At 45.4% G+C, this 27,017-nt stretch overlaps 1 protein-coding gene across 1 annotated transcript in view; it reads left to right on the plus strand.

Moving 5' to 3' along the window:
• LOC134355872 (uncharacterized) overlaps nt 1–25,205 on the plus strand; it is a 31,005-nt gene extending 5,800 nt beyond the window's left edge. Inside the window, exons 2-5 of the mRNA XM_063066379.1 lie at nt 190–510; nt 16,919–17,059; nt 17,433–17,518; nt 20,862–25,205. Of these exons, the coding sequence (XP_062922449.1) occupies nt 190–510; nt 16,919–17,059; nt 17,433–17,518; nt 20,862–21,065 (752 nt within the window). The 3' untranslated portion in view covers nt 21,066–25,205. The remainder of the gene's footprint in view (nt 1–189; nt 511–16,918; nt 17,060–17,432; nt 17,519–20,861) is intronic.
• The last annotated feature ends 1,812 nt before the right edge of the window (nt 25,206–27,017 follow it).

Consider the following 27,017-nt stretch of genomic DNA (forward strand, 5'->3'; position numbering starts at 1 on the left):
ACTTTGGACTTGAATCTTGAACTTTGTTGCACTTACTTTGTGTGTGGGAACTGTGCGCTGGGTCTCTCCCAGGGACAGAAGCCGGATGATGGGATACATGGCCTGCTCCTGTGTCTGTGATTAACCCAGCTCCGATTCCTCCTTCAGTCTCTGAGCTCACCTGCTGACAGTCTCCTCTTGTCTCCTCAGCTGCGACTGAGGCTCCCCCCACCACGGTGAGCAGAACTCGGGGACACTCGGTCTTCTTATGTGCTGGGATCAACGACAGATCGAAAGTTACTGACGTTCAGTGGAGCCAGAGATCCTCCAAAAACACGATTGCGCAATATTTGAAGGGGAATATTACATACTTTGGTTCTGAGGAGATAAAACAACGGATAACTCTTCATCCCAGTCGCTTCTGTCTGGAAATCCGTGATCTACAGAGAGAAGATTCTGATGTTTATGAGGTGACTGTTACAGCAAGTTCAGGATCTGAGACTCAAGTGATAGTGCGACTGGAGGTGTACGGTGAGTAAGACATCATGGAGGGGCCTGGGTTTCACCAATTACATTACGTTGGTGACACTAGGCTCAGACTAGACAACTGCTTAGGTGTCCACAATGGCCATGGAGCTCCTGTTTGCAAGCTGATTTCTTTTTCCTTACCATTCCCACAGCAATCTATCTCCTCCATCCAACCACCTCCAAGCCTGATGAAAATTCGAAGAACAGCACCTCACATTCCACCTGAGTAGTCTACAGCCCAATGACATGTCACTATTCCACCCTTACCTTCCCCATGTGGCTCCATCTGCAAATCATCTCCTCCCCACCTGTATCCAGCTCTTGCTTCACCCTCCCCGTCACCTCGTTATATTGGCTGTATCACATCATTTGAGTGTAGATGAAGGGTCTCAACCTAATATGTCTGCTATCCCTTTTCCTGCACACATTCTGCCTGACTCCAATTTCTCTAGTAGCTCAATTCTTGTACTTGGTCTGTCATGTTCACAGATCCCAGTTGTCCTGGCTATTTCCCAGAGCACTGCTTGTTAATTCCCCAGACTGAGGTCTGAGTTCAGCAAGGTGTTTATTCCTCAGCCTTCATGCTGTGCTGTGCTGAGTGAGACCCTGTGTGTTCATTACACTGAATATAGTGTCCCAGTGAGTGACACAGTACACGGACACAACAGCAAACTCACACACAGCAATATGGTTCCTGACTCACTCCAACAGTAATATAACATTCACAATAATCTCACTCAGCAACGTCTGACTGAGAAATTTCCTCCGCCCCAGGTTTAACGGGTCCCATTGGAGGGAGGAGAACGTCAGAACGTGGGGAATGGAACATCATGCGACCAGCTCGTCAGCTCATGATGTGCTGCCAAACTCATTGCTAATGGAACTCAATTAAGCTAATCCCTTCTGACTGTTCGTGCTCCATATGCCTTTATTCTCCAGATATTCATGTGTGTATCTGACAGCCTCTCAAAAATCTCTCTGGCCTTTGCCTCTACCACCACTCCCAACAGCCCATTTCAGTCTCCCACCCCCACTCTCTGTGTAAAGAAAAACTTGCCCCACACATCTGCTTTGAATTATACCGTCTCGGTAAATGCACCATCTCTGAAATGAGACACTTTTTATTTGAGTTTTTTTTAGATTTTATCGAGAAAGAGAAGGGAATAGTCCTTTCCGGGATTTGAACCACACTGCCCAGCAATCCCCCAATTGTAACCCAGCCTAATCACAGGACAATTTATAATGACCGATTCACCATTCAATCGGTACGTCTTTGGACTGTGGGAGGAAACCAGAGCACGCAGAGGAATCCCACTTGGTCACAGGGAGAATATACAAACTCCTGACAGGCAGTGGGAATTCGATTGTAAGAACCACTAAGACCGCCCCCGACCCCCTCCCCCAGCTCCCCTTTCCTATGCATAAGCGGTGGCGAGCAACAACCCCCCTATCCCCGACTCCTCTTCAGATTAAAATGCGAGAGAGAACCAGTAAATTAAACCCAAGCTGGGTCCACAGAAAACATGTCATTACCAAGATGTAGTGATATCTAATTCCCAGTAAACACTCTCAATTTAACCCATGCAATTCCAGGCATACAGATGCCAGGTAATGATGTTTAAAGGTATCACTACCCTCAGAACTATATCCCTCTCAGCTTTGAATACAGTGACTCAGCACCTCTCTGGGGGAGAAAATTCCATAGGTTCCTGATCCTTGGAGAGGGGAAATCATTCCTCATCTCCATCTGAAATTACATCGCTCAACCCAGCATGGATGGAAAGCAAGCAAAGAGCCAGACAGACTCGAACCTAGACCCACTTACCTTGATGTCCTATGCAGATGACACTACAGCACCAGCTGGCTAATTATTGTAATGTGAACACTACCAAGTACCTGGAGTATTGTGTGCAGTTTTGGTCCCCTACTCTGAAGAAAGACATCCTTGCCATAGAGGGAGTACAAAGAAGGTTCACCAGATTGATTCCTGGGATGACAGGACTTTCATATGATGAAAGACTGGTTCGACTAGGCTTATACTCGTTGGAATTTAGAAGATTGAGGGGGGATCTTATTGAAATGTATAAAATCGTAAAGGGATTGGACAGGCTAGATGCAGGAAGATTGTTCCCGATGTTGGGGAAGTCCAGAACGTGGGGTCACAGTTTGAGGATAAATGGAAGCCTTTTAGGACCGAGATTAGGAAAAACTTCTTCACACAGAGAGTGGTGAATCTGTGGAATTCTCTGCCACAGGAAACAGTTGAGGCCAGTTCATTGGCTATATTTAAGAGGGAGTTGGATATGGCCCTTGTGGCTACGGGGATCAGGGGGTATGGAGGGAAGGCTGGTACAGGGTTCTGAGTTGGATGATCAGCCATGATCATAATGAATGGCGGTGCAGGCTCGAAGGGCCGAATGGCCTACTCCTGCACCTATTTTCTATTTTTCTATGTTTCTATTCATATGGTTCCTGACTCACTCTAACAGTAATATCACATTCACAATAACCTAACTCAGTAATATCTGGCTGAGAAATCGCCTCCACCCAGATTTAATGGGTTCCCATTGGAGGGAGAACATCAAAACATGGGAATTAGGATCGGGAGGAGGCCATTCAGCCCCTCAATTGTTTTTCCTCCAGCCATTCCAGTTCCTTCCTATGTCACAAAGACGTGTAGGTCAGCTGGCTGTAAATTACAGTGAATGGTAGCATCTGAGAGGAGTTGAAGTGCCTGCAGGGAGAGCAAATTAGCTTTGGTTTGGAATTAATACAAGTTTGATTATTCGGTGCAGATTTGTTTCCAAAGGATTCAGTTCCTTGATCTATGACTGTTTTGAATCTATGAGAGAAAAAGTGATTAGAAGTAGTTTGCAGCTGTAACTGGATTGTTAAAAATGAAATCCAACAAATCCAATAACCATTCAAAAGGTGAGACAATATGGGACAATATTCAGCTTGAAGCAGCCAGATTGATAAGGAAAATGAGGACACAGGGATTGAACGGTAAACTCCGACACTGTGAGGTGTAATAGCATCACGCTAACCACTATATTAACATGTTGCTAATATAGGACTGCAGTAAGTAGTGACAGTGGAGAGGCAGTAATGGGGTCAAAGAAACGGAGGACAAACTCAGAAAATAATTTGCATCACTGTTCACTGTGGAAGACACTAGCAGTATGCCAGAAATTCAAGAGTGTCAAGATTCAAAGATTCAAAGTACATTTATTATCAAAGTATGTATAAAAGCTGGCATAAAAGGGGCCTTCTCTGATTGGTTGCACTGACTAATGGAGTTCAGCTGGGTGTCAGGACCGAGACTTTTCACATTATATGTCAGTGATTTGGATGATGAAATTGCTGGCTTTGTGGCATGTTTGTGATGATACAAAGAAAGATGTAAGGGTAGGTAGTGTAGAGGAAACAGGGAGTTTGCAGAGAGACCTGGACAGATTTGGAGAGTGGTCAAAGAAGTGGTGGATGGAATGTAGAGCAGGAAAGCATACGGTCTTCCATTTTAGTAGAAGGAATAAAGGTGTAGAGTATTTTCTAAATGGGGAGAAAATTCTGAAATCAGGGATGCAAAGGGACTTGGGAGTTCTTGTGCGGGATTCTTTTCAGGTCAGTCTGGGTTTTTCCAGTGGCATAATCGAATCGGAAACAAGAGAGAAGGCATCACAAACTTATGAGTGAAATTTAAAAAGGAGCATTCACAAGCTTTTTCTGTTTTTCCTGTGGCCCAATCAAATAGTGATTCATTAGCAAGGGCAAATAAAAATAAGGTAGGGCCAAGCGGAGCAGCGTTGTTGCAGCTGACCAGTGTTAGAGTGGGGAGGCTTTGGCTCATCAGCCTTTGTTGAGAGCAGGATTGTATATGGTACATATCCGGTAAGTTTCCTTTTCATCGTTCTTCGTTCTTTGTCTGTTAGTGCCCAGCTAGAGCAGTGAGAATGGTGCCACAGGCTGTGTTGTGTTCTTTATGTGAGATGTGGGAATTCTGGGAGGCCTCCAGCCTCCTGGACTACCACATCTGCACCAGGTGTGCCGAGTTGAAGCTCCTCAATGATCATGTGAAGGAACTGAAGCTGCAGCTCATACGGGAAACTGAGGAGATGATAAATAGGAGCTACAGAGAGGTAGTCACCTCAACGTTGCAGGAGGCAGGTGCTTGGGTGACTGTCAGGAAATGGAACAGAAATGGGCAGACAGTACAATGTATCCCTGTGTCCATTCCCCTCAACAGTAAGTGTACTGCTTTGGATACTACTGGGGGGATAATCTATCAGTGGAAGCTGCAGTGACCTGGTCCCTGGTACAGAGTCTGGCTTTGTGACTCATGAGAGTACGAGAGAGAAGGGCATTCCAGTAGTGATAGGGAATTCCACACTTAGAGGAGTAGACATAAGATTCTGTGGATGTGATGGAGACACCCAGATGATATGTTGTATCCCAAGTGTCAGAGTCAGGAACGTCTCGGATTGAGCTCATGGCATTATAAAAGGGGAGGATAATTAGCCAGAAGCCTTGGCACACATTGGCACCAATGACATACAGTAGGTAGGAAAGGTGAGATGTCCTGAAGAGAGTAGTTCAGGAGCTAGGTAGAAAGCTGAAAAGCAGGATCGCCAAGGTTGTAGTCTCTAGATTGCTGTCTATGTCACTCACCAGTGGATGGTATGGCAGATGAATGTGTGGGTAAGCAACTGGTGCAGGGGGTAAGGTTTCAGATTTCTAAATCGGGGGTCTCTTCTGGAGAAGTTATGACCTGTACAAAGGGGATGGGTTAAACATAAACCCGAGGGGAACCAATATCCTTATGGGCAGGTTTTGCTAGATCTGTTGGAGAGGATTTAAAATAATTTGACAGTGGGATGGGACCAGTGTGATAGGGCTGACGATGTGGTAATTGGTATACAACTAAATGCATTGTGCAGTGAGACTGTCAGGAAGAACAGACACATAATAGAGCAAAATTACAGTCAGTCAGATGATTTGCAGTGTAACAGGGAACAAAATCAAAAAGGGTGATGGATACAGGACTGAAGGTGTTAAATTTGAATGCACACCGTATATGCAATAATGTGGATGACCTTGTCGTGCATTTAGAGATTGTCAGGTATGAGGTTGTGGGCATTACGGAGTTATTGATGAAAGATAAAAGTTGAAAGTTTAACAACCAATGATACACATTTTATCAATAAAAAAACAGACAGGTTGGCAGAGAGGGTGGCATGGCTCTGTTGGTAAAAAATAAAATCAAATCATCAGAAAGAGGTGACATAGGGTTGGAAGGTGTTGAATTGTTGTGGGCAGAGCTAAGGAATTGCAAGGGTTAAGAGATCCTGATGGGAGTTACATACAGAACTCTGAACAGTAGCTAGGACGAGGGGTACAAATATCGATGAGAGATTGAAAATTCATGTCAAAAGGTCAATACTACAACAGTCATGGGGGATTTCAATGCGCAAATAATTTGGGAAAATCAGAATGATGATGATTTTGGGTCCCGAGAGAGAGAATCTGTAGCATGCCTATGAGATGGCTTTTCTGAGCAGCTCGTGATTGAGCCCAGTCGGGGATCAGTTATTCTGGACAGGGTGTTGTGTGATGAACAGGTTTGAATAGGGAATTTAAGGAACTGTACCCTTTGGCAGAGGTGTTCATAATATGATAGAATTCACCCTGCAGTTTGAGAAAGAGCAGCTAAGTCAATAGTATCAGCATTACAGTGGAGTGAAGGGAATTACAGATGCAATAGAGCCGAGCTGGCCCACGGTCATGGGAAGGGGACACTAGCAGGGAGGACGGCAGATCAGCAAAGGCTGCAGTTTCTGGGAGCAAGGCGGAAGTCACAGGATAGATACATCCCGAAGGAGAAGAGGTATTCTAAAGGGAAGATGACACCGCCGCGACTGATAATTCAAAGCCAACATAAAAGCAAAAGACATATAATACAGCAAAAATTAGTGGTACGTTAGAGGATTGGAAAGCTTTCAAAAATCAACTAAAATCATAAAGAAAGAATATACAAATATGAATGTAAGCTAGCTAATAATATTAAAAAGGATAACAAAAGTATCTTCAGATACATAAAGTGTAAAAGAGAGGTGAGAGTAAGTATCGGACCATTGGAAAATGATGTTGGCGATGTAGTAATGGGGGACAATGAAATGAATAAATGCTTTACATCATTTCACTGTGGAAGACACAAGCAGTATATCGGATGTTCAAGAGTGTCAGGGGACAGAAATGAATCAAGTTGCCATCACTAAGGAGGAGGTTCATGGGAAACTCAAAAACCTGAGGGTAGATAAATCTCCTGGATGAGACAGTGTACACCCCAGGGTTCTGAAAGAGGTGGGCTGAAGAGATTGTGGTGGGATTAGTAATGATCCTTCAAGAATCACTGGATTCTGGCATGGTCCTGGATGACTGGAAAATTGCAAATGTCAATCCACTTTTCAGAAAGAGAGGGAGACAGAAGAAAGGAAATTATAGGCCATTTAGTCTGAACTCAGAGGTTAGGAAGATGTACATGATAAAATAGGCCATAGTCCGCATAGTTTCTTTAAACAAAAATCTGTTGGAATTCTTTGAAGAAATAATAAACAGGATAGACAATGAAGAATCAGTGGATGTTGCGTACTTGGATTTTCAGAAGGCCTTTGAGAAGGTGCTACACATGAAGTTCTTAAGAAATTAAGAGCCAATTGTATTACAGGAAAGATACTAGCATGAATAAAACAGTGACTGATTGGCAGGAGGCAAAGTGTGAGAATAAAGGAAGCTTTTTCTGGTTGGCTGCCAGTGACTAGTGGTGTTCCCCATGGGTCAATGTTGGGACCGATTCTTTTTATGTTATATGTCAATGATTTAGATGATGGGATTGATGGCTTTGTGGCCAAGTCTGCGGCTGACATGAAGACAGATGAAGGATGAGAGAGCAGGTAATGTTGAGAAAGCAGACAGTCCAGAGAAGGATTTTGGCAGATTAGGAAAATGGGCAAAGAAGTGGCAGATGGAATAGTGTTGAGCAATGTTTGGTTATGCACTTTGCTAGAAGAGATTAAAAAAAAGACTACTTTCTCAATGCAAAGAAAATTCAAAAATCAGAGCAGTAAATGGACTTTCATTTTCTGAACTCTTTTAAGACCATAATATAAAAAAGGCATCCGTTAGTCTTGCGAGACCATGGATCTGTGCCTGAAAAGTCTTCACTCTCCAGGGCGCAGGCCTGGGCAAGGTTGCAGGGAAGACCAGCAGTTGCCCATGCTGCAAGTCTCCCCTCTCCACGACACCGATGTTGTCCAAGGGAAGGGCATTAGGACCATACAGCTTGGCACCAGTGTTGTCGCAGAGCAATGTGTGGTTAAGTGCCTTGCTCAAGGACACAACACGTTGCCTTGGCTGGGGTTCGAACTCATGACCTTCAGGTAGCTAGTCCAATGCCTTAACCACTTTGCCACGTGCTCACACAAGACCATAATATATGGGTGCAGAATTAAGCCATTTGGCCCATTTAGTCTGCTCTGCAATTTTAGTATAATTGACTCCTCCACCATAGGAAACATCCTCTCCACATCACCTCTATCGAGGACTTTTACCATTCAATAGGTTTCAGTGAGATCCCCCCCTCATTCTTCTGAACTCCAGTGACGAAGGGCCCAGAGCCACCAAGTGATCCTCTTATGATAAGCCTTTCACTCCCAGAATTACTTGAGTGAACCTCCTTTGAAACCTCTCCAATGTCAGCACAATCTTTCTCACATACTTTCTTGTAGTGTGGCTGGATTCAAAATGCAAAGAATGAAATTTCATTTGGAATCTACATGAGATATACTGGAGCCATAGAAATTCACTGAATAGTAGTCATAGTCATAGTCATACTTTATTGATCCCGGGGGAAATTGGTTTTCATTACAGTTGCACCATAAATAATAAATAGTAATAGAACCATAAATAGTTAAATAGTAATATGTAAATTATGCCAGTAAATTATGAAATAAGTCCAGGGCCAGCCTATTGGCTCAGGGTGTCTGACCCTCCAAGGGAGGAGTTGTAAAGTTTGATGGCCACAGGCAGGAATGACTTCCTATGACGCTCTGTGTTGCATCTCGGTGGAATGAGTCTCTGGCTGAATGTACTCCTGTGCCCAACCAGTACATTATGTAGTGGATGGGAGACATTGTCCAAGATGGCATGCAACTTAGACAGCATCCTCTTTTCAGACACCACCGTGAGAGAGTCCAGTTCCATCCCCACAATATCACTGGCCTTACGTATGAGTTTGTTGATTCTGTTGGTGTCTGCTACCCTCAGCCTGCTGCCCCAGCACACAACAGCAAACATGATCGCACTGGCCACCACAGACTAGTAGAACATCCTCAGCATTGTCTGACAGATGTTAAAGGACCTGAGTCTCCTCAGGAAATAGAGACGGCTCTGAGCCTTCTTGTAGACAGCCTCAGTGTTCTTTGAGAAAGGGATGTGGCTTTTGATGCCTCAATTTAAACAAGACGGGAAATAGTGACCAGCTTCCTAGAAAGGAGACGGTGCAAGCTAATTACGTTCCTGGGAGTTATTCGGTTAAATGTTGCAACAAAGATTATTGGAGAAGAAGAGTTTGCAGAGAAGTGTGTAATGTATTGGAAGGAATCATCATAGGCATCAATGGGTAAGAAATGACAAGCAGTGAGTCACAGCAGTCATAGTGAGGCTTCCACTTATTGGCAAATGTTAACATGACTTAGATGATGGGAACAAATGAGATCAGAGACCAAGTTGTAAAAGGCGTTAGGTTGATTATAATAGAGTACGGACAGATTAAATGAATGTGAAAGGATCTTACAAATGAAGAGTCACATGGGAATATGTGGGGTTGTAATCATGAGAGAGTCTGCAGAATCTGGAAATCCAAAGCAACACACACAAAACGCTGTTGGAACGCAAGCAGGTCAAGCAGCATCTATGGACAAGAGTAAACAGTCGACGTTTTGTGCCGAGACTCTTCTTCAGGACTGAGAAAGAAGGGGGAAGGTAGCAGAATGAAAGCTGGGCAGAGGAGAAGGAGACTACCTGGAAGGTGATAGATGAAGCCAGGTGGGTTGGAAAGATCAGGGGCTAGGGAAGAAGGAATCTGTCATAACGGGGGGTGGTGGTGGTGGACCCAAATGCAAGACACAGACACTGATGTACAAGGAACTGGACTAGAGTTAGGGACGGGACTGGATGCAGACTAGGAGCTGGGACAAGAACATAGACTTGGGCTAGGACATGACTAGGAAAGCAGGACCTGGACGAGGAACTAGGAACTTCGAACTTAGACAAGGACTCTGAACTCCAGAACAAGAGCCTGGACAAGGACCCGGAGTCTGGGTCTTGGTTGGGACTTGAAACCTGGGCCTTGACTTGGAACCGGAACCCGGGTCTAGGCTAGGACTCGAGACAAGGATCTTGGCAAGGACAGGACATGGATCTCCTGCACAGGACGAGAACACAAAGCCTTGACTTGGACTAGAGGAGTTTCTTGGATTGGGCTTGGACTAGACGAGGTTCTTGCACTGGGCTTGGACCAGGTGAGGTTCTTGGACTGGACTTGGAATAGATGAGGTTCTTGGACTGGGCTTGGACTAGATGAGATTCTTGGACTGGGCTTGGACTAGATGAGGTTCTTAGACATGCCTTGGACTAGATGAGGTTCTTGGGTTCCTCGAGGCTTGGTTTCTTCAAGGTGTGGAAATGGCGAGGCTTGGGTTCGGACTCTAAGCCAAAGACTGGACAAGGACCCAGAACCTGGGTCTTGACTCGGGCTTGGACTCTGGAACTAGGTGAAGACATGACGTGGTCCAGGGAAACAGGAACCTTGGAACCCAAAAGCGGAAGCCTTGACTTGGTCGAGGGAGAGACAGGAACACAGGGACATGGAACACAGAGCCAGGACCCTTCCTTGCGAACAGGACATAGGGCCAGAACTCATACACGGAATGCTGAGCACAACGAGACAGTTCCCAACACTAGGTAGTGGCAAACGGCCGGACCTACCTAGTGAAGGCGTGAACACAGAGACGGATCCCAACACTAGGTAGTGGCAAACGGCCAGACCTACCTAGTGAAGGCGTGGACATAGAGGGACAGTTCCCAACACTAGATAGCCAGTTCCTTACCTTGCTCCAGCAGTTGAACTTGACAGCGGTGCAGGCGAAGGATACAGGCAAGTCAAGGCTTCAGGCGAGGCAAGGCAAGGCAAGGCTTCAGGCGAGTCTAAAGGTGAGGCAAGGCAAGGCTTCAGGCGAGTCTAAAGGTGAGGTAAGGCAAGGCTTCAGGTGAGGTGAGGCGAGTCGAGGCGAGGCGAGGCAAGGCAAGGCTTCAGACACTGGTTGCAGGGCAAGGCTTCAGGAGGAAGGGGCAGAAAACGGGTTTGGACAGGAACAATCCAGCAGCCAAGCCCTGGTCTCCGAAGGTATTTATTATCTGTCCAAACGAGAATCATGTGCCTCAATTAGAGCACCCAACAGAAACGGGGAAAACAGGAAAACCTGGAATAAGTGTCAATGGACCGGACCGTGAACCGGAATGCAGACTTCACAGACCAGACCATGACAGAATCTGATAGGAGAGGAGAGTGGACCATAGGAGAAAGAGAAGTAGGAGGGGTCCTGGGGAAGTAATAGGCAGGTGAGATCAAATAAAAGGTCAAAGTTGAGAATAGAGGAAGTGGCAGTGAGGTTGTTCATTTCGGCAGGAAAAATAATAAAGAACATTACCGAAATGGGGAGAGATCGCAGTCATAGAATCATACAGCACAAAGAACAAACCCTTTATTCTTCTCCAGCCCTTTCTATCTTTCACCAATCAACTTCCCAGTTCTTTACTTCACCTTATCCCCCTCTCTGGGTTTCACCTATTACCTGCCACCTTGTACTTCTTCCTCCCTTCCCCCCCACCTTCTCAGTCTGACTTCTCCCCTTCCTTTCCAATCCTGATGAAGAGTCCAGACCTGAAAAGTTAATGGTTTATTCATTTACATGGATGCTGCCTGACCTGCTGTGTTCACCCAGCATGTTGTGTATGTTGTTTTGGATTTCCAGCATCTGCAGACTTTTTTGTGTTTGTCTTTCAGCCTGTGATGTCTAATTATACTAACCCCATTTACCACCTTTTGGTCCATAGCTTTTCATGGCTTAGAAGTTCAGATGTTTACTCAGGAATTTTAATGTGTTGGAGTACCTTCCCACACCAACTTCTTAGGCAGTTGGTTCCAGACTTCAAATAGTCTCTGGGTGAAAAAAAAATCTTCCTCAGTTTTCCTACAAGCCATTTACTACTCACGTTCAACTTATGTTCTCTACTCTTCGAAACCCCTGCCATTGTGGGGAAGGGAGGGAAGGGAACATCGACTCAGACCATGAGAGGCCTGCCTCGGGCATTTTCATGCCTTACAGGGCACAGATTGGAAGTCTGTGTGGGACGCCACTCCGCACACAGACACTAGAGCAATGTGTGGTTAAGTGCCTTGCTCAAGGGCACAAACACACTGCCACAGCTGAGGCTCGAACTAGCAACCTTCAGATCACTAGATGAACGCCTTAACCACTTGGCCACGTGCCCAACATTGTGAGAATTTTTTATCTATGCCCTTTTATACACTGTGATAGGATCCCCGCGCCTCCTCTGTTCCAAGGAAGGCACATCCAGGCAACCCAGTCACCACTGGATTACTAACCAATAAAGAAGCACCTATTCAAATAATGCAGAACAAAGCAGCTGCAAAGCTTTCTCGAATTATACTTTGAATAATCACTGGAGCAGAGGTTCTTAAAATGTTTTATGCTATTCACCCTCTGGCATTCTATAGACCCCTTCTCAAAATAAAATATTTAAATATATAAAAAAATAAAATATGTAGGATTACAAAACAAACCAATTATATTAAAATTCTGTTTTCAAAATGGTAAAAGAAAACAATTTTGCGATATGAGCTCAATGAACACATTAAATAACAAGTACTGTAGTGATGAACGGTATAGATAACGAGTAACAGACAATATTTTGAGATATTTGCAACAACTGTAATGTGATATGAAAATATCTGTGATTTCTATCGGTGACAAAGTCACGGGTACTGATAATACCACTGTGGTTTGCTGCCTACGTTTGTAATTCAAGATTCAAAGATTCAAATTACATTTATTAATGTATGTTTGCAGTATACAATCCTGAGTTTCATCTTCCTCACAGACAGCCAAAAAACAAAGAAAACTATGGAATCTGTTCAAAGCAAAGCAATGAATCCCACCCCCACATGCGCAAAAAAAAACAAATTGCCACATGGCAACAAACAAAATCGAGAAACACAGAATATAAAACACAAAATTGAAATAGTCTAGGCATATTCAGTTCACTAACTGCAGGCAGCCCCGATAAAAATCACCCAAAATAGCAACAAAAAAGGAGAAACCAGAAAACATCATAAAGTAAACTACAGAGTACAATCTGCAAACTTCATTGATTAAACCTTGCTCAAGGCCCAGAGCTCAGGCACAATCTTCTGACAGGTTTGAAGATGAGAGAGACCATTCAACTGCAGGGACCTTCCTTCAGAAGCAGCAAGCAGGAGAAAGAGAGAACATGACACGCAGACATCTTCTCCGACAGTAGACAGCAAGAGGCTGGTAGTTGGTGCTGAACACGAATTCACCTTCCACAGTTGTCTCGAGGACTTCAGTCTCCCTTGGTGCTTTAATCAGTGCGGATAGTGAGAAGTTCTATTCTTGGTTGGTGCGGCTGTAATGAAACCAAATTTCCCTCGGGATTAATAAAGTATATCTATCTATCTATCTAAGTGGATACCATCAAGTCTCCAGGTTTCTTGGCCTCAAGGATGTAAATTTTGTTCAAAACCTCACGGAAGCCTCTCGGAGACAGAAAGCACCAGATCACTCAATCGGCCCAAAATCACACCACCAAAATTTACATCACAGCTTCAAACGATAGCAGAACAACACTTTAAAGAAAAAGAAGACATGAAAGAAGCAAAGGACATTGTGTCATGAACCGCCTGCAGGATGTTGGCCTTGGTTGCATTGTTCACTGGTGCCATTTTCTTCCGCATTGACAGCATTGGTTCCTCTGAGATGCAGAGCAGTCTGTGCATCTGAAAGTCTGAATCACAAACATCCTGTAAGCACATATAGCAAGAAATCAGCAAACCAAACAGAGTGTTGAGGTCTTTTAGAAGCTGAGTTGAACACAGAAGAATGGAGGTTCTGCTCCAGCCATATCTGGAGACCATATCTGGAGTACTGTGTACTATGTGGTTTCATTGAAAACTGCAGCAGAGAATCAGACCCATTCATTACATAGGCAGGATGTAAATGAGTTGAGAGCTGCTTACCTGCAAAGGGTGGGTTATCTTATGAGGAACAGTTCAGCAGGCTGGACCAGTTCAGATGAGTGAGCGGACCTGAGATACAATCTCATGGGGACTTGAGTGAGTGCAAATGAAGAGTATGTTTCTTCTTGGAGGAGAGTCTAGGGGAAGAGATAATTGTAAAAACAATCACTTATTCATTAGGCCATTACACCATAGGACAGATGAACAGAATTAGGTCTTTCAACCTATCGAGTCTACTCTGTCTTTCAATCATTGCTGATTTATTATCCCTTTCAACCCCAGCTCCTGCCTTTTCCCTGTGATCTTTGACATCCTAACTAGTCAAGAACCTATCAACCTCTGCCTTAAATGTCCCTAGCCTCCACAGCCATCTGTGGCAATGAATTCCACAGGTTCGGCACCCTCTGGCTAAAGAAATTTCATTCTCATCTCTGTTGTAAAAGGATTTCCTTGTTTCCTGAGGCTGCACCCGGTCTTAAAATTCCCCCCTAAAGGAGACACTCGTCCATGTATGCTCTATCTAGGCCTTTTATTATAGAGATGTAGTGATTTATTTCCCTCAAGCATGGTGAATCTTTGGAAATCTTCCTCTAAAGTAATAAATATTATTCAGACAGAGGGAGGGAGATTCTTAATAAGCAAAAGGTTGAAAATACACTTAGTCATAGTCATAGTCATACTTTATTGATCCCGGGGGAAATTGGTTTTTGTTACAGTTGCACCATAAATAGTAATAGAACCATAAATAGTTAAATAGTAATATGTAAATTATGCCAGTAAATTATAAAATAAGTCCAGGACTAGCCTATCGGCTTAGGGTGTCTGACCCTCCAAGGGAAGAGTTGTAAAGTTTGATGGCCACAGGCAGGAATGACTTCCTATGACACTCTGTGCTGCATCTCGGTGGAATGAATCTCTGGCTGAATGTACTCCTGTACCCACCCAGTACATTATGTAGTGGATGGGAGACATTGACCAAGATGGCATGCAACTTGGACAGCATCCTCTTTTCAGACACCACCGTGAGAGAGTCCAGTTCCATCCCCACAACATCACTGGCCTTACGTATGAGTTTGTTGATTCTGTTGGTGTCTGCTACCCTCAGCCTGCTGCCCCAGCACACAACAGCAAACATGATCGCACTGGCCACCACAGACTCGTAGAACATCCTCAGCATCGTCCGACAGATGTTAAAGGACCTCAGTCTCCTCAGGAAATAGAGATGGCTCTGACCCTTCTTGTAGACAGCCTCAGTGTTCTTTGACCAGTTCAGTTTATTGTCAATTCGTATCCCCAGGTATTTGTAATCCTCCACCATGTCCACACTGACCCCCTGGATGGAAACAGGGGTCACCGGTGTCTTAGCTCTCCTCAGGTCTACCACCAGCTCCTTAGTCTTTTTCACATTAAGCTGCAGATAATTCTGCTCACACCATGTGACAAAGTTTCCTACTGTAGCCCTGTAATCAGCCTCATCTCCCTTGCTGATGCATCCAACTATGGCAGCTTCTGTCTCCATAAGGTGACCCACACTTTCCCTGGCAACCACTTTAGACAAATATACTTCCAAAATATCTTGAGGTTCTCCTTAATCTTGATATGCAATGCTGAGGTTAGTCAGTTCAGTCATGATCTTGAGTGGTGGGACAGGCTTGAGAAGATAAGAGGCTCACTGCTGTTCCAAACTAGTGACAGGAAATTGATGGAGGGAGGAGCAGAGCTTCTTCAGTGTCTGTGTGGGTGGAACAGAGGTGAGAACATGCTGATGGCAGCTGTGGGAGGAAAAACAGTGTGAAATCTTCAGGTCAAAGATCTTCTTTCAGACCTTGGAAAGATTAGAAATCAAACATGTATCCACCAGCCAAACGCAGGGGTGCAAAGAACGAAACGAGTGTCTGGACCAGGGGAAAACTTCAGTGATTCAGATAAAGTGGAGGTGCTGGTGGAAAGGGGGGAGATGAATACTTCATAATTGCAATTGAGTCTCTGGAAAAGATGTAAATAGAAAGTGATGAATGTTCACTAGTCTACCACTTTCAACAAATATACTTCCAAAATATCTTGAGGTTCTCCTTAATCTTACGTGCCAAAGATATTTCATGACCAAAAACAAACAGCTGGGGGAACTCAGTGGGCTGCATCAGTGGAGGAAATGGATGTTCAGTTATGAGGATCAAGACCTTCATTTGGGTTGAAAGGTAAATGGGATATGGCCAGTGTCGAGGGAGGGATAGAGTGAGGCAAGAGCAGGCAAGCAGTATGTATTCCCAGGCTAGGGGAATAGGTGATAGGTAGATGGAGGAGGGAAGACAGGAGGTGTTCCCAGGCTAGGGGAATAGGTGATAAACAGAAGGAGGAGGGAAAACTGGAAAGAATGACAGAGGCTGTGAGATGATGGGTGGAATCAACAAAGGGCTGCACATGATGGAGTCTGAAATGATACAAAGGTGGAGTATGGAACCAAATAAGGGAGGTGGGAAGGACAGATGGGAAGAGTGAGGGGAGGGAATACAATGGGAGGAGTGTGGGGTGATGACGTGAGTGGAACAGGGCAATAGCGAGCAGCAGTTGTGTGCTGGGTACAGCAGGAAATGGGTAGATTGCAGAAGAGAACATTGGATAGAGGGTGATCAGATTATCTGAAATTGGAGAATTCAGTGTTCATGCCATTGGGTTGTAGACTACCTTAGCAGAAGGTGACGTACTGTGTTGAGCCATACCTGAGCAGTTAAGGAGACCAACGACAGGCATATCAGTGTGGCAGTGCAGAGAGAAATTGAAATGGCTACCAACCAAGAAATCCAGAAGGCCGTGACGGAACGTTGACTGGCAATTTTTATCCAGAGGTGCTGCTGTGCTTCTGAATTCCTCTGTTAGTTTATTTTGAAAGTGAAGAGCACTGATGAATAGCTTCATCGAAGCTGCTATCAATGACCCATCCACACCATGTCAAAGGAGAGAAAGACTCGGACTGGAATCACTGATTCTTTTTTTTTATATCATCCATTGTTGCAGAACCAACAGAATCTCCACAGAATGAAATAATTACTATTTCGAGCAGCGTGGCCAGTGTTGTTGCTGTTCTTTTCATCATTTGTCTGGTCTATTTCATCGCCAGACAAGTAAGGAGAGGTCAGCAGGCACAAGACAATGGAGGCAAGTATCTGACACGCAGTCCGTGAGTCTGAGCAGCCTGGGTCGGAGAGTGTCAGGTGCAGGAGGGGAGTGGGGCAGTGAACACAAGGGAGGAGGAGCAATGGTCAGAGGGGCAAGGAGAGCAGTGAGGGGAAGGAGGGAGCTGAATGGGTAAAAGCAGCAGAAGAAACAGTGCAGGGCTGAAAACGGAGAGCGGTCAGAGAGTAAGGAGGACGGTGTTGGGACAGTATAGGGGAGATGACCAGGGAGGGAGTCAGAAGAGGCAGGGCTGTAGGAGGAAAGGGAGAGAGTGTCAACAGGGAGGGGTTTTGCGGTAACTGGTGTATGGTGACATTGCTTGGCAGTCCTCATCGCCTCTCCCTCTGCTTCACAGACTCACCACCAGAGACTATTTATGCACAAGCTCAGGAACCAAAAAGACGAGCAGCTGGCCGTCAGCCTCCGGAGGGCATCGAGCTGGTAACTGGGGACACATTACTTCATGGGAGGGGGAACTGGGTTTGGGGGGAACAATCTCTCAACTCCTGGAATCATCTCACCATTGCCAGAAGGTAGGGGAAATGGGGCGTGAAATCCTCTATCCTCTGGGGCCACCCTCACCACCCTGGGGAAGGTTGGGCACAAGGTAATGATGAGACACACTGCAAAACCGACCCGAATCAGAGATTGCTGCCAAATGAATGCAGAGCACGTTTCTGACCTCTGCAGAGGCACAGAAAGATCCCAAAGAACAAACAAAGAATATGTTGCTTAGGCTGAACCCACGAACCAGTGAACTCTACATCGGTTAAGGCAGGGAAGTGAGCGGAGGAACTTTAGATTATTCCCAATCCCCTATATGCATAGTCACTAGGTAACGCCATCTCCCACACACCCAGTCACTGGATAACGCCATCTCTCACACACCCAGTCACTGGGGCACACTGTCACCCACACACACCCCCGGTCACTGTCCCCCCCACACCCAGTCACTGGGGTACACAGTCCACACACACCCAGTCACTGGGGTACACTGTCCCCCCCACACACCCAGTCACTGGAGTACACTGTCACCCACACACCCATTCACTGGGGTACACTGTCACCACACACACACCAAGTCACTGGGTACACTGTCCCCACACACACAGTCATAGAGGTACATTGACACTCCCCCCCCGCCACAGACACACATACAACATCACCAGTGTACACTATCTCCACACCCCCGATCACTGGGGTACACTGTCACCCACACACAAACTCCCGGTCACTGTCAACCCCACACCCAGTCACTGGAGTACACTGTCACCCATTCACTTCATTTTTAAAATCCTTTTATTGATACATAATCTTCTACAGCGTTAAAATGGTACAAGATTACAGCAGATTAATATATATGCATTTAATGAAGCTGAAGAAAAAAACTTATCAAAAAAGAATAAAATGATAATGAAAAATAAATATTTTTATGAAGAAAAGAAGGAAAACGAGAACCCCAACTACTAAAAGAGAGAAAAAAACAGTAACTACAAGAGAAAGAGAAGTAAAAAAGAACAAAGAGAGAAAATAAAACTATTAGGAACCAACTCCTGGAGTAATACGACTTACAATTATCTACTGTATATCAATAAAGAAGACAAATCAACTGCCAATTCACATTTATATATAAGATTGGAAGGGAACCATATAAATTAATTCAAATTAAATGATAGCATTTGGCCAAAGAGCCCGATCTTCACTCAGTATCGAATCGAGGATCAAAAGTTCTACTTCTAATTTTTTCCAAGCTAAGATATGACATTACTTGAGAAAACCATTGAATTAATACAGGGACAGAGGTATCTTTCCATTTCAATAAAATACCACTTCTTGCCAACAATGTGACAAATGTAATTACATGTTGGTCTGAAGCTGAAATACCCTGGATATGATGCAGAACTATTCCAAATAAGACAGCCAATGTATTAGGTTGTAAAGTAATTTTCAGAGCTTTAGAGATTGTAGAAAATAAAAATTTCCAAAAAGATTTTAATGAAGAACATGACCAGAGCATATGACTGTCACCCATTCACGTAGACACTGGAGTAAACTCCACCACCCCCACACACTGTCACTGGAATACACTGCTGTCATACACCCTCCACCACACACACACACACACACACACACACACACACACACACACACACACACACACACACACACACACACACACACACAAACACACACACATACACACACACACACACACACACACACACACACACACACACATCCAGTCACTGGAGTACTCTGTCCTCCACACTCTAGGTCACTGGGGTACACAGTCCCCACACATCCAGTCACTGGGGTACACTGTCATAAGGTGGGTGTTTGATGGGAGAGGACCCAAATGCAAAACACAGACACTGAAGTACTAGGAACAGGACTTGACTAGAGAGCTGGGACGAGAAAACAGACTTGGGCGAGGACATTGGCAAGGCAAGCAGTACCAGGACAAGGAACTGGGAACTAGGAGCCTGGGCTTGGACTCCAAGCTAGAGACTGGACAAGGACTCAGAACCTGGGTCTTGACTCAGGTTCGGACCCCAGAACTAGGCGAGGACATGACGTGGCTACAAGATTGGACATGGCTTGGGTTTCTACAAGGCGAGGACATGACGAGGCTTGGGTTTCCTCGAGGCGAGGACATGATGAGGCTTCTGTTTGGATTCCGAGCCAGGGACTGGACAAGGACCCAGAACCTTGGCCTTGACTCCGGCTTGGACTTCGGAACTAAGCGAAGACATGACAGGGTCTTGGGAAACAGGAAAGTCGAAACACAAAGCCAGAAGCCTTGATTTGGTCGAGGGAGAGACAGGAACGCAGGGACATGGAACACAGAGCCGGGACCCCTTCTTGGGATCAGGACTTGGGGCCTGGGCTCTACACAGAGTCAGGACCCCTCCTAGGGGTACACTGTCACCCCATACCCATCACTGGGGTACATTGTCACCATGTTATATTTTCTCTTCTCGGTGACTGGATGTGTGAGGGACAGAGTAACGTAATGACTGGGTTTGTGTAGAAGAGTGTACCCAGCAACCGGGTGTGGGGGGGGGACAGTGCACCCCAGTGTCTTGGAGTGTGGAGGACAGTGTAACCCAGTGACTGGGTGTGTGGGGGATAGTGTGCCCCAGTGTCTGGGCGTGGGGGGCAGTGTACCCCAGTGACTGGGTGTGTGGGGGACAGTGTACCCCAGTGTCTGGGTGTGGGGGGACAGTGTACCCCAGTGTGGGTGTGTGGGGGGAAGTGTACCCCAGTGACTGGGTGTGGGGGGCAGTTTACCCCAGTGACTGGGTGTGTGGGGGACAGTGTACCCCAGTGTCTGGGTGTGGGGGGCAGTGTACCCCAGTGTGGGTATGTGGGGACAGTGTACCCCAGTGACTGGGTGTGTGGGGGACAGTGTACCCCAGTGTCTGGGTGTGGGGGGCAGTGTACCCCAGTGTGGGTATGTGGGGACAGTGTACCCCAGTGTCTGGGTGTGGGGGGACAGTGTACCCCAGTGACTGGGTGTGGGGGGCAGTTTACCCCAGTGACTGGGTGTGTGGGGGACAGTGTACCCCAGTGTCTGGGTGTGGGGGGCAGTGTACCCCAGTGTGGGTATGTGGGGACAGTGTACCCCAGTGACTGGGTGTGTGGGGGACAGTGTACCCCAGTGTCTGGGTGTGGGGGGACAGTGTACCCCAGTGTGGGTGTGTGGGGGGAAGTGTACCCCAGTGACTGGTTGTGTGCCAGGGCTGGATCTCTCCTCACTCTGAACACTGTGCTTTCTCTGCAGATTCCCAGGCAGCTGGAGGGCCTGGATCTTCCAAGCACCATTTATGCCACAGTAAAGTCCCCTGCAACTCCAGATCCTCGACAGGCCAGGGTCAAGGGAGCTGCCCACCGAAACCACAGGGACAGCACGATCCAGGAGTATGAAACAGTGAACCATCCTGGGACTCCACGCTTTGCGTCAGTCAAGGCTGGGGGACGAGTCTGAGGAAAATCCCAGCCATTATAATCAGGAGGTGACTGTCATACACTGTGCCTCTGTCGTTCACTATCTTGCGAAACCATCGCCAAGACTACTGGCTTTCCAGGACAGTAGAGAAAGAAGACTGTGTTGAGCCTAACTCTTGGCTGTTGTCTATCTGCAGCTTAGATAAAGACAGATAAATAGATAGATAGATAGATAGATAGATAAAAAATACAGGAGAAAATCTGCAGAAGTTGGAATGCAAGCAACACACAAAAAATGCTGAAGAAACACAGCAGAACTCAATAGACAGACAGATACTTTATTGAACCCAAAGGAAATTGCGGTGTCACAGTAGCATTACATAGAAACATAGAAACATAGAAACATAGAGAAAATAGGTGCAGGAGTAGGCCATTCGGCCCTTCGAGCCTGCACCGCCATTTATTATGATCATGGCTGATCATCCAACTCAGAAAGTGCACAAATATATAAATATACAAATATTAGAAAAGAAGTAAGAAAGAATAAAATAAGTTACCTGAAACAGTCTAACAGGAGGGGGTTATCACTTCCCCAGCAATAGGTTGACTTATTATAGAGCCTAACAGCTGAGGGTGAGAATGGTCTCATATATCGCTCTTTGGAGCAGTGCAGTTGTCTTAGTCTATTACTAAAAGTGCTCCTCTGTTCAGCGATGGTGGAATGCAGAGGGTGAGAGACTTTGTCCAGAATTGCCAGGATTTTCTATAGGGTCCTTTGTTCTACTGCAGCCTCCAATGAGTCCAGTTTGACTCCTATAACAGAGCCAGTCTTTCTAATCAGTTTATTGAGCCTGTTGGCATCACCCGTGTTGATGCCATTGCCCCAGCACACCACCGCATAGGCAATTGTACTGGAGACAACAGACTGGTAGAACATGTGTGTGTTGCTTGAATTTCCAGCATTTGCAGATTTCCTCATGTTTGCATTTTTAAATTAACTACTGCGAAGCCTCTTCCAGTGATGCCTACACTGAAGCTTCTTCCTATGGATGTTGTCTGGCCTGCTGCGTTCCACCAGCATTTTGTGTGTGTTGGATGTGAAGGAGAGGCCTGCATACTCCAAAGGACCTCAGTCTCCTCAGGAAGTAGAGGGGACTCTGGCCTTCTTGTACACATCCTTTGTGTTGGTGTTCCACTCAAGTCTGTCATCCATTTGTGCCCCCAGGTACTTGTAGATCCTCACCGCATCCACACCCTCAGATCCTAACAGGGAGCAATGCGTTTAGTCTTCCTAAAGTCCATCACCATCTCCTTTGTCATACTGATGTTGAGGTGCAGATGATTCAGCTTGCACTATTTGACAAAGGCTGGTGCCCCACATTTCTCAGACGTGCACCTGTCCATGTGGGACAGTGAGATACAAGAGATACAAATGCTGCTGATCCCAGCCTATGGCAGTAGTCTTCATGTGTGAGGGAGCAGAGCATCACACTTAACTTAGACCTGGTCAGCAGTCTACATAGGCAGGTGGGAGTTATAAGCAGGAAGGATGGGTGCAGTTGCAGTCCATTGTTCAGGGAGGGGGTAGAACAGAATATGGGTTTCTACACACAGCTTGGGCAGTGGCGATATCTGGCCTATAGTGCCCGTCAATCAGAGGGGTATAGCATTTGCAATGAAACTACTTAAAATTTCCAAACAATTTCTTGTCCCTTACAAATGGAATCTGGTGAAATTTTAATTGGCAGCAATGAGATAGCAGAACAATTAAATGTATACTTCAATTCTACCTTAGGAAAGGAAGACGCAAATAACCTTCCAGAAATAATAGGGCACCAAGTATCAAAACCACTAAGAACTGGGGTTCAATTGTAAACAAAGTGTGAAAGCAGAGGCCTGATTGGATGAGGGCTATCCAATCAGGAGGAACGGACTACAGGTGGTATAAATACCACCGGACCAGACATGCCCAGGCATTGTCCCTGAAGAAGATGGTAGAGTTTGTCATTGAAACGTCGGTTATAATTGATATCTGTCCTGGCTGGAAGACTGAAAAGAATTCATTCATAGTATTGAGGAAATTAATAAAGAATTGCAAACTGGTGAGTATAATGTTACTAAAATGAAAAGGCTGTAACCTGTTATAAAAGTGAAATAACAGAAACAATAACAGTTATAGAGAAAGGGTTAATAGGTCTGGAGTTTATTCCCTGGAATGTAGGTGACAGAGGGGAGATATATTGGAGGTGTACAAAACTGTGAGGGGTATAGATAGGATAAAATGCAAGCAGACTTTTTCCACCGCGGTTGGATGAGACTACCACATATGCAGCATGGTATCCGTGCCTCCTGCACCTTTCAGCGGCAGCAGCGAGAGCGACACTAGTCAAACGCAGGTGGACAACACTGAACACATACTCACTTTCCACTCTCACCCTCGTTGATTTTAATCTTGTTTGGCGCTTCATTCAGCATGGAGTAATGGAGCCGACCATAGCGTCATGTTCCACCGTTATGGATAGATACAGCCTGCCCCAGGGATGGCCATAATTGCACTATTAGTTGTAGTTGTCTTTTGGAAAGAAAGCAAAGAATGGGATCTTTCTCAAGTTGGCAAGCTGTAACTAGTCACATGCTACAGAATCGATGAATGAGTCTCAGCTAATCACTATTTATGTCAAAAAGTTGACCAAATGGAACCAAAGGTCATATTTTCAATTTTGCTGTTGATACTAAACTAGATGGGATCGTGACCACAAAGGAAGATGTAAAGAGGCTTCAAGAGAACTTGGACCAGTTGTGTGAGTGGGAAAAACATGGCAGAGGTGGAATATAATGTGGAATATTATGGTAATTCCACTTTGAGGCATACAGGAGAAAGGGAGAGCACTATTTAAACAGTGAGAATTATGTTGATGGGACCTGGGTGTTTTTTCTACTCAAGTCACCAAAGGCCAACTCTAAGGTGAAGAAACAATTTGTAAAGTAAATGCTATGTTTCCTTCATGATGACAGGATTTGAGTGAAGGGTGACAGGGGGACTGAGTTCAAGAGCCATGAGGTAACATCGCACTCTATAAAACTCTAGTTGGACCACACTTGTGTTCAGTATTGTATTCATTTCTCATTGTCCCATTATAGAAAAGATGTGGATGCTTAGAGAGTTCTGAGGAGATTTACCAGGATTTTGCACGGATTAGAGAACAGGTCCTATGAGGAAGAGTTGAGTGAGCTTGTGATTTCCTCTTTGGAGTGAAGAAGGATGATGACTGGCACAGACAGAGTGGACAACCAGGACACTGACGGCCACTGCCAGCGGGCACCCATTTTAGGCTGACTGGAGGGAAAATTAGTGAAGGTGTTAAATGTAGGTTTTTTTTTACACACAGAGTGGTTGGTGTCTGGAATGCAAAGCCAAGGGTGGTGGTAGAGGCTGATGGAGTAGTGACATTTAAGATGCCCTGAGATAGGCACATGGCTGTAAGAAAAATGTGCAATTAGGTGCTGTGTAGGGGGAAAGGGATACATTGATTATAAAGTAGGTTTAAATAGGGTGGGACAACATTGTGGATTAAAGAGCTGTTTTATGGAACAGAAAATTACAAAATTCTTGCAGGCTGGATTCAGGGATGAGGCTTCCATTGGACAAGGAGCTTACAGTCAAAGATACAGTCTTCAGATAAGGAGATGACTGAGATCATGAAATACAGAAGAAGAATTAGGCCACTTGTTCCATTGAGTCTGCTCCACCCTTCCATCAGAGCTGATTTATTTTCCCTCTCAGCCCCATTCTCCTGCCTTCTCCCAGGATCCTTTGACACCCTAACTCATCAAAGACCTATCAACCTCCACTCAACTATACCCACCTATAGGAGCTTCCAGTCTTGTTCCTCCCTTCTCCATGTTTCTGTAAAGCAAGGGTTCCCAAAGTGGTGTTCACGGATCCCTCGGTTAACGATAGGGGTCCATGGCATAAAGAACTTGGGAACACCTGCTGAAAAAGTTATAATCTCCCAGTCTGATGTAGCTATGCCTGTCATGAGTTCATGCACCAAGACTGGTGCAGTTTTACAATGATCCTATCATGGTTATTGGATTTAATGAGAATGCGCACAAGAAAATGAATTTCAGGATTGAATGTGGTGACATATACTGTTTGTACTTTGATGATAAATTTGCTTTGAACTTTTGCACTTAGGTGGTTGTCATGTTTCTTACATTGGAATAAATCTAATTTAATCTGACAGTCGTTCCCCACTCCCTGCCCTGCAACTGCTCAGTCTGTCATTGAATTCCATCTCAGTTTCTGGCCTTCCACCTGCTTCGCTTCAGGTTTGGATCCCATGCTTCTGCCAGTGTACAATACTGTGCTGAAGTCTGAGATGCAATATATACGGCTGGGATGCCTCAGGGTTGCACTGTACTGTTGCCACAAAATGAAATCATGGTCATAAAACTGACTCTGATATGGGTCTCTATTGTGGACTGAGAGTGGGAAGGGAACAAGGAGAGAAGAATCATGGTTGGAAAATGGGAAAGGGAGAGGGGAGGGAGCGGGAAACCCCATAGAGACATTCTGCAATGATCAATAAACCAATTGTTTGGAATCAAATGACCTTGTCTGGAGTCTCAGGGGTAGGTGTGCCTGCACACACACCAATCCCCACCCCTGGCGCTGTTTCTCTGCTACATGTCCCACTGCCCTCCCATAGAGCTCCAGCCTCACCATTCCCAACATCCTTTGCTCCCGTCAGATTTACAAACTCGCTTTCCACTCATATATTTTGTGCCTTAGACTATTGCACAGGACTTTAGTTTTAACCATCTTTAGTAGCACTAGTAAATCTGCCCACTAGAATATTGATCCCCCTCTTGTCCATGTACCTCCCATCCCTCTTGTACAGGTCATCTCTATCCCAGAAGTGATCCCTATGGCCACAAATCTAAATCCTTGCCCCCTGCACCAACCTTCAACTGTGCATTCATCTGCTATATCTTCCTATTCTTACCCTCACTAACTCTTAGCACAAGGAATAATTGAGGTATTAATGCCCTTGATGCCTGCTTTTTAATTTCTTACCTAACTCCCTATATTCACTCCAAAGGACTTCCCCCTTTTTCAACCTATGTCATTTGTGCCAATGTGCTCAACGATTCCTCCATCTTGGGTTTCCGGGCAAGCTGATCCAGCTGCCCGGCGTGCTTTCACAGTGCCTGGAAGATTGTGGTGCAAACCTGCTTTCACTGGTTAGAAATGGGGCCCTAAAAACCAAAGGGAGCATATAGTTCTGCTGAAGATTGAGGGTGTTTACTCCCGTGATGAAACTGAATTTTACCTGGGCAAGAGATGTGTCTATGTATACAAGGCAAAGAACAAGGCTGTCACTTCTGGTGGTAAACCAAATAAAACTGGTGTTATTTGAGGTCATGGTAACAGTGGCATGGTCTGTGCTAAATTTAGAAGTAACCTGTCTGCAAAAGCTATCAGGCATAGGATTTGGGTAAACACAAAATAATCCGCAGATGCTGGGGTCAAAGCAACACTCACAACACGCTGGAGGAACTCAGCAGGTCGGGCAGCATCCGTGGAAACGATCAGTCGATGTTTCAGGCCGGAACCCTTCGTCAGGACGTCGTTAGAATTTGGGTGATGCTGTACCCATCAAGAATTTAAAGCAAAGCTGTACGTAAGTTGAAAATAAATAGTCAAGTGGTATTAAAAATGATTTCTGGCTGAATCTCATCTTCCTTGGGAATGTTCTGCAACTACTTCCTGGATATGGGCTGAAAGTAGGTGACACACCATTCCAACGCCCCTGTCTGTCACCAGGGGGAATCTCCTGTCTGTCTCTCTATTAAGTCTCCTATCACCATAGTCCTTTCTGCCTTCAGCGTTCCGTGCTAAGCCTCAAAGCCAGTCCTAGTGCCACAGCCTTGGTTGCTGCTTTCTCCTGAATGACCAAGGGGAATGGTCATGGAGGAATCCTGCACT

Source organism: Mobula hypostoma, chromosome 13 (assembly GCF_963921235.1).
Source record: "Mobula hypostoma chromosome 13, sMobHyp1.1, whole genome shotgun sequence".
In the NCBI taxonomy this organism is placed as follows: domain Eukaryota; kingdom Metazoa; phylum Chordata; class Chondrichthyes; order Myliobatiformes; family Myliobatidae; genus Mobula; species Mobula hypostoma.